This window comes from Penicillium alfredii (assembly GCF_028826965.1).
Source record: "Penicillium alfredii strain IBT 34128 chromosome Unknown utg000011l_segment0_segment0, whole genome shotgun sequence".
NCBI classification, from domain to species: Eukaryota; Fungi; Ascomycota; class Eurotiomycetes; order Eurotiales; family Aspergillaceae; genus Penicillium; species Penicillium alfredii.
The window spans coordinates 2,172,893-2,187,460 of NW_026622708.1; the positions used below are offsets into that span (position 1 = coordinate 2,172,893).

The 14,568-nt window shown below is 50.9% G+C and overlaps 6 protein-coding genes across 6 annotated transcripts; 3 read left to right on the top strand and 3 right to left on the bottom strand.

The window, feature by feature from the left end:
• Positions 1–1,183: 1,183 nt before the first annotated feature.
• Positions 1,184–3,052, top strand: NUU61_009237 (uncharacterized protein; the record flags this gene model as incomplete). Its single annotated transcript, XM_056659762.1, has 2 exons — positions 1,184–1,193; positions 1,272–3,052. 2 exons carry the CDS (start codon positions 1,184–1,186, stop codon positions 3,050–3,052), a joined length of 1,791 nt encoding a protein of 596 aa, XP_056508055.1.
• A 919-nt stretch (positions 3,053–3,971) lies between these two features.
• NUU61_009238 (uncharacterized protein) lies at positions 3,972–6,453 on the bottom strand (the record flags this gene model as incomplete). The annotated part of the gene is made up of 3 exons (XM_056659763.1): positions 3,972–4,906; positions 4,968–5,245; positions 5,309–6,453. Coding segments are annotated over 3 exons (2,358 nt in total), but the record flags the coding sequence as incomplete, so codon positions are not given.
• Positions 6,454–7,246: 793 nt separating this feature from the next.
• NUU61_009239 (uncharacterized protein) lies at positions 7,247–8,622 on the top strand (the record flags this gene model as incomplete). The annotated part of the gene is made up of 4 exons (XM_056659764.1): positions 7,247–7,390; positions 7,443–7,584; positions 7,650–7,776; positions 7,839–8,622. The coding sequence occupies 4 exons, from the start codon at positions 7,247–7,249 to the stop codon at positions 8,620–8,622; spliced, it is 1,197 nt and encodes a 398-aa protein (XP_056508057.1).
• Positions 8,623–9,509: 887 nt separating this feature from the next.
• Positions 9,510–10,665, top strand: NUU61_009240 (uncharacterized protein; the record flags this gene model as incomplete). The annotated part of the gene is made up of 6 exons (XM_056659765.1): positions 9,510–9,579; positions 9,646–9,745; positions 9,807–9,951; positions 10,015–10,326; positions 10,426–10,553; positions 10,620–10,665. The coding sequence occupies 6 exons, from the start codon at positions 9,510–9,512 to the stop codon at positions 10,663–10,665; spliced, it is 801 nt and encodes a 266-aa protein (XP_056508058.1).
• A 362-nt stretch (positions 10,666–11,027) lies between these two features.
• Positions 11,028–11,480, bottom strand: NUU61_009241 (uncharacterized protein; the record flags this gene model as incomplete). Its single annotated transcript, XM_056659766.1, has 1 exon — positions 11,028–11,480. One exon carries the CDS (start codon positions 11,478–11,480, stop codon positions 11,028–11,030), a length of 453 nt encoding a protein of 150 aa, XP_056508059.1.
• Positions 11,481–12,082: 602 nt separating this feature from the next.
• NUU61_009242 (uncharacterized protein) lies at positions 12,083–13,793 on the bottom strand (the record flags this gene model as incomplete). Its single annotated transcript, XM_056659767.1, has 2 exons — positions 12,083–13,334; positions 13,426–13,793. The coding sequence occupies 2 exons, from the start codon at positions 13,791–13,793 to the stop codon at positions 12,083–12,085; spliced, it is 1,620 nt and encodes a 539-aa protein (XP_056508060.1).
• Positions 13,794–14,568: the final 775 nt, after the last annotated feature.

Genomic DNA, 14,568 nt, shown 5'->3' on the forward strand with positions numbered 1-14,568 from the left:
CACCAGAGACTCCCGGGAGCACTCAAGATGACTGGTGTGTGTCTCCGACTTCCAGATCTTCCTGGGTGCGGCCGCGCACGTTCCTTTTCGAGACCTTGGGTCGCTCACCCATCCGACCTCATAAACGATGTCAGAGCTCAGTGAGTGCGTGCCCGATTTCCTGCGATCTGATTTATGGCGATTGCCCGTCGTGGCTGGTCGTGGGGCTCGGGGAGGTCATCGGATAGCTTGGGGAAATCGTCAATGACGATCGGTAGCCACGCGGGAAAAAAGGAGGTCGACCGGAGTGGAGAATGTGGCAAGCCGGTATCCGTGTAAACAGCTGATATGAAGCGACCGAGGAGACAAGAGGCGGAATTCAGAGACAGTCGAGGGAATTGCAGATTGCAAGGGAAAATAGGGGGAGATTCTACGAATGGCCGGAAGCGGACATGTCTCTAGGTATCTCGGCAACAAATAAACAGCGAACCCGGCTACAACAAAAACAGAGACTGGCTTACTGACTATATACTGGCTATTTGATATAGCTTAAGCAGCTGGAAATACACGAGCTGTCAACTGCTACAATAAACACCAACAGTGTGCTCCTTGCGACCTCCAGATCAGATGGCGGGGTGAAGGGATCCACAGACGATTTCTCTATTTCTTATTGATCTTCTTCAGTCTTGATTCAAGTTCTTTGATGTCCCGTCTCTCGAAATTTCCAAGCTTTCAGACCCATAAGAAATACGAGGAAATAGGGAAACACTCGCTCAACAACAGAGCAGACCGTGTCTCGCCCGGGTGTTCAACTTGCAGGGTCACCGCAGATCATTCTTCTTACCAGACACCAAGATTCAGTGATGCCGGTGACGGGGCAGTGCCGTCGGGTACTTTTGCCACAACTCTCCAACAGTCCTCATAGATCGATTCTCGCACTAATCCTCAATCAGCCGAAGATCGACTGGGGGCCCCTGTTGCAGGCCAAAGAGAAGCCGCTCGGGTACCAGGCCATGGCGTCATGAACGGCGAGTGCTCGGACTCGCTTGGGTATGACGGGCGTTGAGTCACTTGATATGCAAGTTTGCGGCTCAAGGAGCTGTATGTTTGGTACATTCCTCTCAACTGCGTCTTCTTCGCCCCAGCTCTTCTCGCTTTTTACCATGTATACTGAGCTGGTGACACCTGAGAAGATACCCCCAATATGGCACAAGGTAAGGTTGACTGCCACTGTTTGCAGGCCTTGTAAGCCCTTCTTCTTTGTCTTGCTAATTAGGCTGTCTTATTTTAAGGCTCCGAAGCTTCGATGGTCCGAATCGCCGGCGCCGGGTTCCGCCTGTCGCTGCTGTTGAACGCCGCGGCCTGTCAACTCGCACAGTCCAGACTCGAGATACACAGCATTGCCAAGGGTATCTCGCTCTTTGCACTGACGCTCAAGCATGTCGGACAGACCCTGAACGCCACGGGGATGGATCGGTTGCCAGAAGCGACCGAAAAGGCCTGGGAGATTGCAGACCAGGGCCAGATGGTTTTCATCGAAATCGAGCACATGTTGGACAAGCTGAAAGACACCGACGCCCACGACGAGCTTCGCAGGTTCCCCCTGCAGGAGAGACTCAAATGGTGCTTTCGCAAACAGCATGTCACGTACCTATTGGCTCAGTTAGAGTCGCTCAAGCTCGGTCTGATTGTGATGTTGCGCATCTTGCAGCTGGGGCACTTGATCAAATCCTGCGCCGATGATGGCAATTCAAGTGCGCCGGACGATGCCATTGCCCAGGATAAGGCAGAGGCCCAAAATATGGTTATCGTCCGATATTGGTCAGCCAAGCGCCTTGATCGCCTGTGGGATCTGGTGGAACAGGAAGCTCTAGACGCTGCCAAGGATCCTACCAGCCAGATGATCAACTCGAGCTACTTGCCGAACACGACCTCGGCGCTGAGGCCGCTGATTGACGTGACCAAGGGTCCCAATTTGACCCGGCTCCCCGTTGTAACATTCGGAGAGAGCGACGTGGGTCTGAGTGATATTGAACGATCACCGAAGGATATGGTGCATCTTTCTGAGAGTGCCATGATTCGCTTGCTGTCGCTTTGGATGCCCTCACTGGATTCTTCTAGATTACTAGGCGCCGGGCGACCAGCCCAGAAAGCATGTCCACCCCGAGTAGAGGTCCCATCCGATAGTGAAGAGTCCGATGATCTGGACTTCGACGGCCATGGCATCCGCGGCTACTTCCTGGAGGGGAAAACGGGGGACTGGCGCAAACCCCAGTCGCAGGCGGCTCGGCAACAGGCTGCGGAACGCCGCAAGCGATACTCCAGCTACCAAGCTCATGTCGACAGCGACCCGGAGTCAGATGAACATGTGCAGCGGCGGAACAGCCGACGATCATCACCTCGGGTAACAGACTCCAGCGACGAAAGTGACCAAAGATCTACTAGCCGACGGCCCTCAAACGGCTCCAGCGTGATCAGTGGCGGCCGAGTCCACTCCAACAGCGTGTCTTCCAGATTTCCTCCACACCTTAACCCCGATGGCAAACCCGCTGCATATCCTTGCGGCAGCTTCCCACCTCCAAACCCTCCAAACCAGGCTATGCCCCGTTCCCAACCATCACCGCAGCCCCAGCCCGCCCCGATATATATCCCAGGTTCTCCCCCACAGCCATACAAATATCATCCAACCCAGGAATATGGCAATACACCACGCTCAATGCCCATCCACCAGCCGAGCACCTCTAATACCATGCCCAATCCCTCACCTCGAGACACGCCCCCGGTCCAGTTCGAGCCGCCTTGGACGCGAGCCCCGACCTACAACGGCAATATGCTCCAGCCACGCCGCCACAAGTCTGCTTACCCGCTCTCATCTTCGTCCCCCGAGCCCAGTCTTCGTCCCTCTCCACCGCGGTCTGTTCAGCGGTCTCCGTCGCATTCCCACCGGCGGACATCACGTGAGGATCCCAAAGAGCGGCATAAAGCTTTGACGCGAGATGCGACTCGGGGACTGGTGGGGATAGGGGCGATTGCCGGGTTCATGGATGCATTGGAGGCGTTTTCGATTCTTTAATTCTTTAATTTTTACGCCCTTTCTTTACATTTTGTGTTTCTTCCCGTTTCCCGTTTCACATGAAACCGTTCCGGGTTGTCTTCTGGACTTTTTTTTTTGGATGTCCATGTATGATTGTATCTGATGCCACGACGATCTCTTTAAACGAGTTTACGAATAAACGTCACAATACCCTCAAGGATGCTGGAACACCTTTCTTTTCTTTTCTTTTCTTTTTTTTAGCTGAGAAATCTTACTATTCTTTATTCTATACATCACATTTGGGGGCTCAGGGTAGACCAAAAGATACATTGTCCATTCCAAATCTGTCAAAAGGCGAGAATGGGAGAGAGAGGAGTAGGTGGATAAATAAAAACGCAAAGAAAGGAAACCAATCTTGTCCAAGTATTGTCTGTATCATCGGACCTCATAATCAAGCCGAGCAACCCGTGCCCTCATCGGCGGAATTTCCGATTCTACCGACGCTCCGATCCCAAGCCTTTCCACAACGCAGTTGATTGGAGTTTGAGGATGAGAAATTTGTCATTTTGGCTAAATGGAACCTCGGGAGAGTGATTAGCCTGGAAATATAAAGTCGGGTTTATGCACATGTAGGAAGTGAGCCATTTTCAACTATGCACATGGACAAGAGGTGAGACTTGATTCTGGTTTTTTTTTTTTTTTTTTGGAAAAGAGTAGTGAGATAAACTGATTGTTTCTCTAGTATTTATATACCCTCTTTGTTTCTTCCCTTTCATTGATTCCCGTTCTCAAAAAGTAAACCAGATATTTGCAGAGCAAAGATATGCATATATATATACAGCTGGGTATAATACTCCAATCTGCATACCAGCCACTTCATTCAACACCGAACATCGATTTGACGCCCAGTTCTCATTGACTACCCATATGCTTGGACTGAGATCCAGCCAATTTTCCATCAGAACTCAGGCAACGGAGGCATACCAAACACACTCCCATCGGGAAGCCACCCATCCAGCTCCATCCCCGTGCCCGGTATGGTACCCCCGCTCTGAGGCGGAGGCATTCGCTGTGGATCATACGCCACAGAGGGTGGGAGAGATGTGGATTGCGGGTGAGGCTGCTGATATCCAGCAGGGAGAGAGTGAAAGAAATGGGCATTGTGGCCATGCCCGCCCTCCATGGGCCACATGCCGGCACTACTCATGACGTACCCGTCTCGCATGCCCTCCATCCCGGGACTGAGGTGAGATACACCGGGCCCTACAGAGAAGGATTCCATCGCGGATGGGTTCATGGGTTTTGGTGTACCAACCCGCGGGGTAGCGGATGGCGGCACGGGTGCTGTCAAAGATCCTCCCGCGTCGGCATCGTCGCCAGTTAATCCGCCCTGCCGGCTCTCCAGTCGTTCGTACCAGCCCCGGCCTTTAACTGCCACGATATGGTACCACCGACTCGGGATCTTGTACTTGCCGCCGCCGCTCGCCTCACCTAGCTTGGTGGCTAGACCGTCGAGGTAGACTCCTGCGTTGACCGTCTGTGGCGTGACCACCTCGCCGAGCGCGCCGGTCCGCACGGCGAAATGGAGCTTCAGGAGTGAGGTCACCGCCATAACGATCCGCGTGTACATGAGGTTGGGGAGGCTCCGCATTGTTTCGTTGCTGCAGCCTGATACGGCGTCCAGGAGCTCATGGGCTGCGTTCAGCCATTTCATATTGATGTCAATGCGGATTGCACTGAGAGGATCGTTAGGGGCGATCGTGTCGCTGGCTTCGTCGAGCGTTGGAAGTGTGAAGTATCGTCGTTTTATGGCCCCAGGATCGCGGTATCCCTCGCCTACGCCTAGCTCGTACATGGCAAGAATGGCAGACCGATACTCGAGGGTCATGGGCACTGGAAACAGAGATCAGCTTGCTCCCCTGGAGAAGAAAGGAAAACCAAAGAAATATCTTACTGGTCAGCATATCCGCAGGAAGATTCTTTCTCCACGTCTCCATCCGTTTGTCAAACCATCGCAGCACGGCTTGGACCCGGGACTCGGTTAGGGGCGAGGTGGCACTGGTATCGTCCAGTCCAAACGAGGACATGGCTTCATCGGTGATTCTCTGAAGCTCGAACCAAACCGCCAGGTGCTGATCTGTTCGATGCGGCGATTGGTCCAGGTGTTTGACACACTCGGCCATCCAGTCGTTGAACTGAAGCAGATTAGGGCGTCGGGTTTTCATGGCAACCCTATCCTCACGAGTCAGTTTGTGGAATTCTTTATCTGGTGAGCTTCAAAAAAGAAATTCTTACGTGGAGCCCAAATGATAGCAGCCCAGAACGGCGCGGGCTTGCTCAGCCAACAGCTCGTCATGCAGGTAATGTCTGCTCTTACGCTCGGAATTCCTTGAGACGCGTTGTTTGGTGGCGAGCCCTATCTCCAGGGCCATGGTCGAGGCAATGTGGGTGTACTGATAAAACTGCAGCTTGAGGGGCGAGCTCGGTGGGAAGTAGAAGATGATCATGAGCAGCAGCGCCTGGACCAACTCTAACGACTTCTCGCCCTCAATGAAGAACCGCTCCGCATAGAGGCGAACCATCTCGCGATTGAGAACAGCTGCCAAACCGGCGTCAATGGAGAGGGACGCGGCCGCGATGACAGAAAGGAACAGTACCGGCTTGGTTTGTCGCAGCTGTGCCGCCGTGGTTGTGGATGGCAAAATAACCAAGGGGAATAGGGAAGCCAGCTCGTGGATAAAAACCCCTACCAGTTGCTCTGCCTGTTCCAGAGAAATGATACCTCGATCAATTACGTCGTTGACAGGGGGCCTGTCCGACTCCGGCGAGAACCTCGGCATCGCAGCAAAAGACGGGGGTGCCGAGAGATCTCCATCGTTGTGCGTCGCGGGATGCGAAGTGTCGATTAACTCCGGTGAGTATTCCATGAATCGAATGGAATCAGATGTGTGGCTCGAAGCCCCGGGAACCGTATCGAAACTATCTTTGACATCCATGTCCCCGAATTCCTGCTCCCGGGAGTCGTCGACGTCGCTCCCCTCAAGAGACTCTTCACTTTCCTCACGGATTCGATCCTTCAGCAGCGAACGCATCATGCGCATTTCTTTTTCGAGCTGTGCCACTCGCGAATCCGTTCGTTTTCGGGGCCGGCGCCGTTGCGGGGCCACGAAGACGCAGGGTTTACTCCCCCTGGCGCATCGCTGACACTGGTTAGGCGTGGACGGGTTGGGAAGGCAGCGGACCTTGAGACTTCTGCAAGACTCACAGGATCGGTTCAACTGCTGCGTCGGTCCCGGCTGGAGTGTGCTTGGTTCATGAGAAGTCACGGGCGTCTCTGGCATGTTCACATCGGGTGAGACGATGCCAGAGCGAGAATAAAAGAGGAGACGAGAGGAGAAACAAGAAAACAAGTACGTCCAGCCAAGAATGATTAATCCAGGCTATTATATCGTCTCATCGTATCAAATGGCAATGGCAAAGTCCAGGAAAAGCACATGGGCGGCATCAAGCAGGGCTTTCATTCGGGGCAAAAGCAGAGACTAAGACACCGAAGGGCGCCAATTCTCGCATACATTAAACTCCCAGGATAATACACTCGCAGAATCACCTTTTTGTTCTTTTTTCACAGAATCACAAACTTTCGGGAAAAGAAATGCAGACTTGGCATCATGTGAGAAAGACTACATCAACCTTGGGAAAGGCTCAGAATGATTCATAGCAGCAAAAGTGTTAGGTAAGTGGAAGCGAGGGCGAGAGGGATCTCGCGAGCTCCACCCAACGGTCAGTCTCTGGGGTATAAAAAAAGAAAAATCAGGCCGAATCGAGGATGCTCCAGGCTCAGTGGCTGAATGAGGGAGGAACAGGCAGCACTTCGCTGGGAGTAGAAGCCTAAATTAAAACCTGGCCAATCATCGCCGTTGCCCGACGGCTACGACCGACGCCCCAAATCGGGCGTTGAGATATTAGTCAGACTTGGCATGACGACCTGCCCGTTTGGGATTGCCCCGAATTTCCCGAATTCCTCGGCATTCTCGGGGAATTGACCGAACTATAGCAATTTACCGTCGGCATTGTCTGCTTCGTCTATGCGAAATAGACCAGCGGACAGAGGATATAAAAGCGGGAGTATGGTCATCACTGCAAACCAATCACCAATTCATCTCCAACATCCAATCCATATCTTCATTTATCTACCTCGGCACCTGTAAAGTGTATACTGGAGCTTATTGCACTATGAGCATTCCCGAACTAGCTCAAAAACTCGACGCGGTGAACACTGCCGATGAGGAAGAACGAAAGCTACTGCTGCAAGCATGCGATCGGCTCAAGAGCAGGCTCGAAACCCCCTTCGACTTTACAGCTCGTCTGTCGTTCTCGGTATGGATCTATGCAGCCTTGTGGGGACGGGTGGCTGACACGGGAAACTTAGGGCCACCAAGCAATGGCGATCCGATTGGCAGTCGATCTAAAGCTCTTTGATACAATCGCTCGACTCTCAACTCAATCGCAAGATGGATTTTTCACCACTGATCAGCTCTCCGAATCAACCGATGCAGAACCTTTGCTTGTCAGTAAGTGGCACGGGTGATGTGGGATATTCATCTTGCGACAAAAGACTGGCGCTAACCATCTCCAGCGCGGATCATCAGCTTCCTTGCTGCCATGGGGGTAGTCCAAGAGATTGATCGAGGCACATATGTCCAAACAAAGTTGGCTGCCTCCTATGTGTCCAGCTCTCCTCTTTCAGCGGGGATCATTCACAGGTATAGTGGATCTCCTGTTATGGAACATGTCCGAGGAACATGCACTTCTAACCAAACCAAAGCACGCATTTCCTCACGGTCCTGTCGAGACTGCCCGAGTACTTCCATGAGAAGGGATGGCAGAGTCCAGGCGACGCCTGGGATGGGCCATTCCAGTACGCTCTGGGCACCAACGCCCATTACTTCGATTTCCTGAGCTCGCACCCATACTACCAGCAAGCGTTCAACACTGTCATGGCCATGTCATTCCGGCGACACGGAAGGGACTGGTTTGAACTCTTCCCGGTCGAGGAGCGGCTGCGCGTGCAGAACGACACGGATCCACTCATCGTCGACGTCGGCGGAAGCCAGGGAAAAGATCTGAAAATGTTCAAGGAGCGATTCCCCCATTTGCCTGGCAAACTCATCCTCCAGGATCTGCCGAGTGTTACTGCAAATGCCCAAAGTCTCCCACCAGGGATCGAGGTGCAGGGCCACGACTTCTTTCACGAACAGCCGGTCCGCAATGCTCGGGCATACTTGATGCGTACTGTGCTGCACGATTGGCCTGACAAACAGGCGGTGCAGATTCTGGGCCGGCTGCGGGCTGCTATGAACCGTGATTCTCGCCTGCTCATTAGCGAATACATGCGACCCGAGTCCAATGTCTCGTTCTCCTCGGGGTTGGCCGATATCCACATGATGACCTCCTTTGCATCACTGGAACGAACTCAACAACAGTGGAAGACTCTTCTTGAGACCGCCGGTTTCGAACTCATCCAAGTTTGGCTACCCGATGGCTGTGATGCCGCCTCGGAGTCTTTGGCAGAGCAGGCAGCTTTGCTCGAAGCTCGAGTGAAGGAATAGTCATTTCGAGGGATATTTCCCCGTCTGTTTTGGAACAAGTTTTCAATCTAGACCCAGAAAAGTTGAATGTGGGAGGTCTCTAGACACTGGGAACAGCACTGTGAAATGGTAGGCGGGGCTTGGTGGATGGCGACGCCGATGATGGAAGCGGACGCGTACACTTCGTTGGTCGTCATCAAGCAGTTCTGCTAGTGTTTAGTCCACTAATTTCTTTTTTATCTCATCGCTTTCAATTCTTGCAGTGTCGATCTAGGATGATACTTATGAGCAACTGCTTCCAGACACTTCGGTGTGTTGGCCAAGGCTTGTACACAACCAAACCGGTCAGCATCAGAATCAAGCTCAGCCGATGTGGCAGTAGTGGGCCAGTGGCGGGAAGATGTAGACTCCGCTTGTCCACAAAAGTAGGAGCATCTAGCCACTGTTCGGTTCTTTTTCTGAACAAGTCCGGATCCATGACCGATATTCAGGGTAGAAACTAGAGACATTCTCTGGGAACGCTGCATGCGCGCGTAATCAGACTGGGCCACAAAGAATGATTTGCCAGCCTCAGCCCATGGCTATTCATCGGAAAGTCGGCGGCATTAAAGGTGTACGACAGCAACCTCTGGGATGTTGTCATGAGCTGAGTTGGCCACTTGGTTAAAGTTGTTTCACTTGCTTTTTTTCTGCTACCATTCTGACATTGAAACTACCGCGAGGCTCCCGAATAGATTACATCCAGGACGACCGAGAACAATTCTATATGTCGCCAGAATAAGCATGGTACTCTGGGATCGGTGACGATCAAGTTGCAGTACAGAATGCGATTCTCGGCCTCGAAGCCGCTATGCTTCTCTGGGTTATTATTGGTGACGGTCTTCCTTCCAGTCTGTGGTTTCCACTTGATGAGCTTGATGGGGAGTAGAGTCAACGACTATGAGAGCCATGAAGACATTCCGACCCAGAAATACTTTCGTGAGTTTGTTTCTCATGGCCGCCAAATAAATATTGTTTTAGAATTACGCTAACATCCAAATCTAGATGAATCAACGTATGTCAAGCTCTTTGATCTACTAGGTGTATACAGACCTGACGAAATCTCATGTCGATTCTCCAGCTTCCACCATCACTACGACGACCGGTACATTCTCTTCTTTCTCGATGCTTCAACCCATAGTTCTGGCACACTAACTGCCAACTAGATTCGCCAATGACACTCTCCCATATGAGCAAGTCATTCCCCATCTCAAAGCTCTAATGCAGACGTACCTCTCGACAATGTCTGCAATCGGTGTAGAGACATGGATCATGCATGGCACACTTCTCGCCTGGTGGTGGAACGAAAAGGTCTCGTCCTCCGAACTTATGTACAGGAATATCACTATTAACTATCTTTTTTTTTTGGTATAGATCTTCCCATGGGACAATGATCTAGACGTGCAAATCTCAGAGCCGGCAATCCATATCTTGGCTAAAAGCTTTAACATGACGCAGCACCATTTCGATCTCCCCAGTGTCGAGGGTGGTCGCAACTATATGCTCGATGTCAATCCCTACTACGTGGTGCAGAGCACAGAAGATAAATTGAATATGATCGACGCCCGGTGGATTGACATGTCGTCCGGGCTGTTCATCGACATCACGGCAGTACGCAAGGACGAGGAGCGACGGAGAAAAGGCAACCCCGAGGCGCTGCGGTGTAAGGATCGCCATCGCTACCATGTGCGTGATATCTCTTTGCCCCTGACTTCTGATTGATCATGCTTCCGTGGGATGGTTATGACTGACGAGAATGAGACGGGATGGACGAGAGGAGTATAGGCCAGTGAAATCTTCCCGTTGCGTGACAGTTACTTCGAGGACGTACCTGTCAAGGTTCCCTATGCCTATACTGAGTTGCTCAAGCGGGAATACGGGTCCAAGGCTTTGGCTCAGACGGAGTTTTCAGAGTATGTGCCGTTCTCGTGGGGTTCAACCCTTGGTTTCTATTTGAGAAAGAGTCTAATCGCGCACAGTCATCGATTTAATGAACACACCAAAATCTGGGAAGCTATGGGATGAGTGGCAGAATGCCTTTTCAAAAAAATATAGGTTTGTGACAGCAAAATCCAATGGATTCTGTATCCAGATATAGTTGGTATCTGGGTCTACTGATGTTGAATAGAGCATTGTGTACAAATTTACCGTCGTCGAGCAGATTTCAAGAACCATGGATAAATTTATTGTACGGACAAAGAAGTAAATGAGCGTTATCAGGGTTAGAAATTCTGGTGATCTTCCAAAATAGGCACTTTCCAACCCTTCAATCTCTCATCATCCCATATAGCATGGCCCCAGGCCCACCCATATTCGCGCGTCCCATCCAGATCAAGTGCGTCTTCAAGTGTGTCTTCCGGCGAATAAGAAGTCAGGTGCATCTTTTTTCACCCCAGATGAGGCTGTTCGATGACCGGCAAGGTAGACCAGAACTGTTCAAAATCACGGATTGCATGTCGATCGGCCGGATAAATCACAGGAAGCATCTCATCTTCTGACACAAACATGCGACTCCTATTCCCGATAAAGGCGTTCGTAAAGTCCGCATTGGCCAGCACCTTATTGCGCCGAAGCAATGGCGTCGCATGTAAGAGGCGGTGGAGAAAGTCTGGTCCGATTGCGACCACGGAGCCTGTAAAAGTCGCGAGGCTGTCAAGATCTCGAATTGATTCGATGTTTCTTATTGGGGGTCGCAGGCCCTCGGGAAGATACTTAAAGTAGTCATGGTACAAGGGGTCCTCGCATCCATGGTTCTTAACAAGATCGTGTAGACCGTCGGAAATCTCCTTATAGAGAGGCAGGTCACACTTCGTGTTGAGGTATGCCCATACACAGCCCATTTCTTCATATCCCCATTAAGGCATGGTCGTAAAGAATACGCGATATGCCTCTTCTTCGGTAGAGTCATAGGGAGCCGGTGTCTTCTGATAGCGCCAGTTGTTGTAATATCGAGGCTCTGTGGTGTCCCTTAAAGCCTCTTCGTGCTGTGCGAAAATGTTGGCGTGGATCTGCAATCGACACAATGCCCTGAGAAAGCGGAACTTTTCGGTTGGAGATAGCTCGATGGGGATTATTGATTCCTCCCACTGCTGTTGTGTGATCTACGCGGGCCGGGGTGCTTTCGTGGCATAGTCCTCCAGAAAGAAATAATCACAAAGATGCCTGCTCTTTCTCGGGCATCGCTTTGCTATCCCTCGCATTCATCTTACTGTGATTGATCTACTTCTTGAAGGTATTCAAGTGTTCCACTGCATATCTTCTTTGTAGAGATTGGGTGGTGTCTTAATAGCCAATCCTTCCATCCATCTATAAGTGCCTAGATTTTCTTTGTTCCATCCACGCACCTTTCGACCCCTAAACTTGAGCGAAATGCTTTGTCCACGATGCATATCAGAAACGTTGACGGTTCTCTGAAGCTTGATAAGGTATTGCTGGACAGCCGTCAGATGCAGGGATCCAAGATGATCTCCTTGACCTCGGCCTTTTCGTATCCAGTCCCCCATACATCGATCATTCCACCAAAAGCTGCATGGGCCGGCTGATCACTCTCGTTCAAACCCTTCGACTGCAACATCAGCAGACACCGTTTCCCTCGGACATGTCCTTTTTTGTCGACATTCCATAAAGGGAGAAACCATGCATCCGTGAGAAGAGGATCCTCCGCCAAAGTAACCGACTTCGAAGACACAATCCGCAGCCCGTTTGCATCCTGGCGGTAATGACGGAAATAGGTGACATGATTCTTTGATAAGTGAAAGAGGCCCAATTTTTGACCGTCGGGTGCTTTGATGCGCAATTCCTCGGAGCGGAACTGCTCATCAGAAAAATGAAGTATTGGCTGCTTCTCTTCAGGTAGCTCTGGATCTGTATGAGACTCGACCCCGAAGAGATGAACAGGTAGTAAGGCGCCGTCAACAATATCTGTCCACTGAAAGGGCCCTTTCTCGGTCTCTGCGATGCGCTGTTTCTCGGATTGACCCTCTGGGAAGGGAAGAAAAAGCATCATCGCCTGATACTTTTCGACCAGGGCGGCTAGAAATCTTCTCTTGATTTCCTCCATGGGGAACTTGTAATCGACCTCGATATTTTCCAGCTCCATCGCGCCAACCAATGCCCAGCACGAGTCCTTAGGCAAACCATATTTTCGGCTATTCTTCCCAGCCAGGATAGACAGAGGACTGAACTCAAAGAACCCCACCAGCCCAGACTCAGTTAGGGCTTTAATGGACTGTCGCAGCCAAATCACCGATTCTGGTGACTTGGGGAGCGAATGTCCGAATTGCCCAGCTCCAGGTCTCTCGGAGTCCGGGTCATGGCCTTCACTTTGGATGAAATAGGCCGAGGCGAGATTATGACATAGCACCGAGACAGGGATGGAAAGATCACGAACGACAGCCTTGTGTCCATTGTAAAACCTGCTGTCGGAGAGAACATTCCCATGTCCGTCGAGCAGAGTAGTGTCCCCCAGTAGGACACCTTCCTGCAATGTCCAGCCCGATTTCAACCAACGTTCGTCTTTTTGAGCAATCCGAAGCCAGCTTTCGACCTTGCGCGTGTACGCCTCAACAATTGCCGGGTCCACAAAGCCAGGCCGTGACATCTCCAGGGAAAGCACTTTTTTCAGCGCGGATTCTTCCTCCCACGACGTTGAATGAAGCCAGACAATGCTTCGCGTCGACCGTTTGTAAATGTGCCTAAGAGTGATTAGATACTTTGTTTAACAAGTCTTCTTTTTCTGTCCACATCCAATTCAGAATCAAAATGAGGGAGCCTGTCTTTGCTTACAGTTGTTTTGCAATCTCCTGCTTTTGGGCTCTGAGTAGCTTAGGGTCAAGCTCGTGCTCTCGACCTTGAGGAACACACATCCAGTCCCACCAGATATACCGAGTCCCAATCTTTCGCATCACTTCCCTTGCCTTCGACAAGGGCCACTTAGAAGTGGTGGGTACCTTCCACACGACACCCTCCGGAACGTCTAACTCTGGCTTATCCCATTGGGCAATATAACCCCAGGTATACGAGACCACGCCATAGCCTTCGCTGCTGAGGATCTCCTCTGGAACCTCAGTAAACGGTTGGATCCTCCATTCTTGTAGGTCGAGGAGCCATCGTGGAGCTGTTGGAATATTGTCTGGCACCTTGATAGTTGTCATAATGGTAATGAGTTCGGAGCTTCAGAAGAATGATGGTAGTTGAGAATGATGCCCAACAAATGATCAGGATTGGAATTGGGGCCACTGCTTTTATCTTCGATCATGGGCATTGTTAAGAACATGCAGTTGTCTTCCTTGCCCCGCCACCCGATGCATCCTGAAATTTATACATCCACTTCAGCTGAGAATGGACCCAATCATGAATCCCAGGAGGAGCAACACTTGTACATTGTCGTCATATTTGACCCACAGAACACCTGGCATTCTCCACAACAGGTCTGTCTACCCCTCAATTGATACGGGAAAGGGCTTATGCTTGTTTGAACAGAAAGACTTACACTACCAAATTGAGAGAGAAAAGGCGCGTAATAGCTAAGAATATTGGGTATATTATTGTGATTCTCGTCATTTTAACACATTTACATCCATTTATCACCTACTATGGCATGAATGATGTTAATTGTCCCTCGATGGAACAAAATCCTGCATGGCGTCTGGAAATGTGTAATGAGTCGCCAATGATCAGATCCAGTGGCTGAGCTGAGGTTTATTGCCAACGAACAGCTACAGTGTAAGTGGGGGCAGCTCTATATCTGCGCTGTGTGATCTATCACATCACGGCATGATCTACGCACAAAGAAAGGTACATGCAGCTCGGGTCAGGAGATATTGGCTGGAGCTTGAGGAATAAATCTATATCTTGCTTTTGCTAATTTACATCTTATAGTTCGATCATGCAATTATCTTCTATATCACCAGTCAGATCTATTGTTAT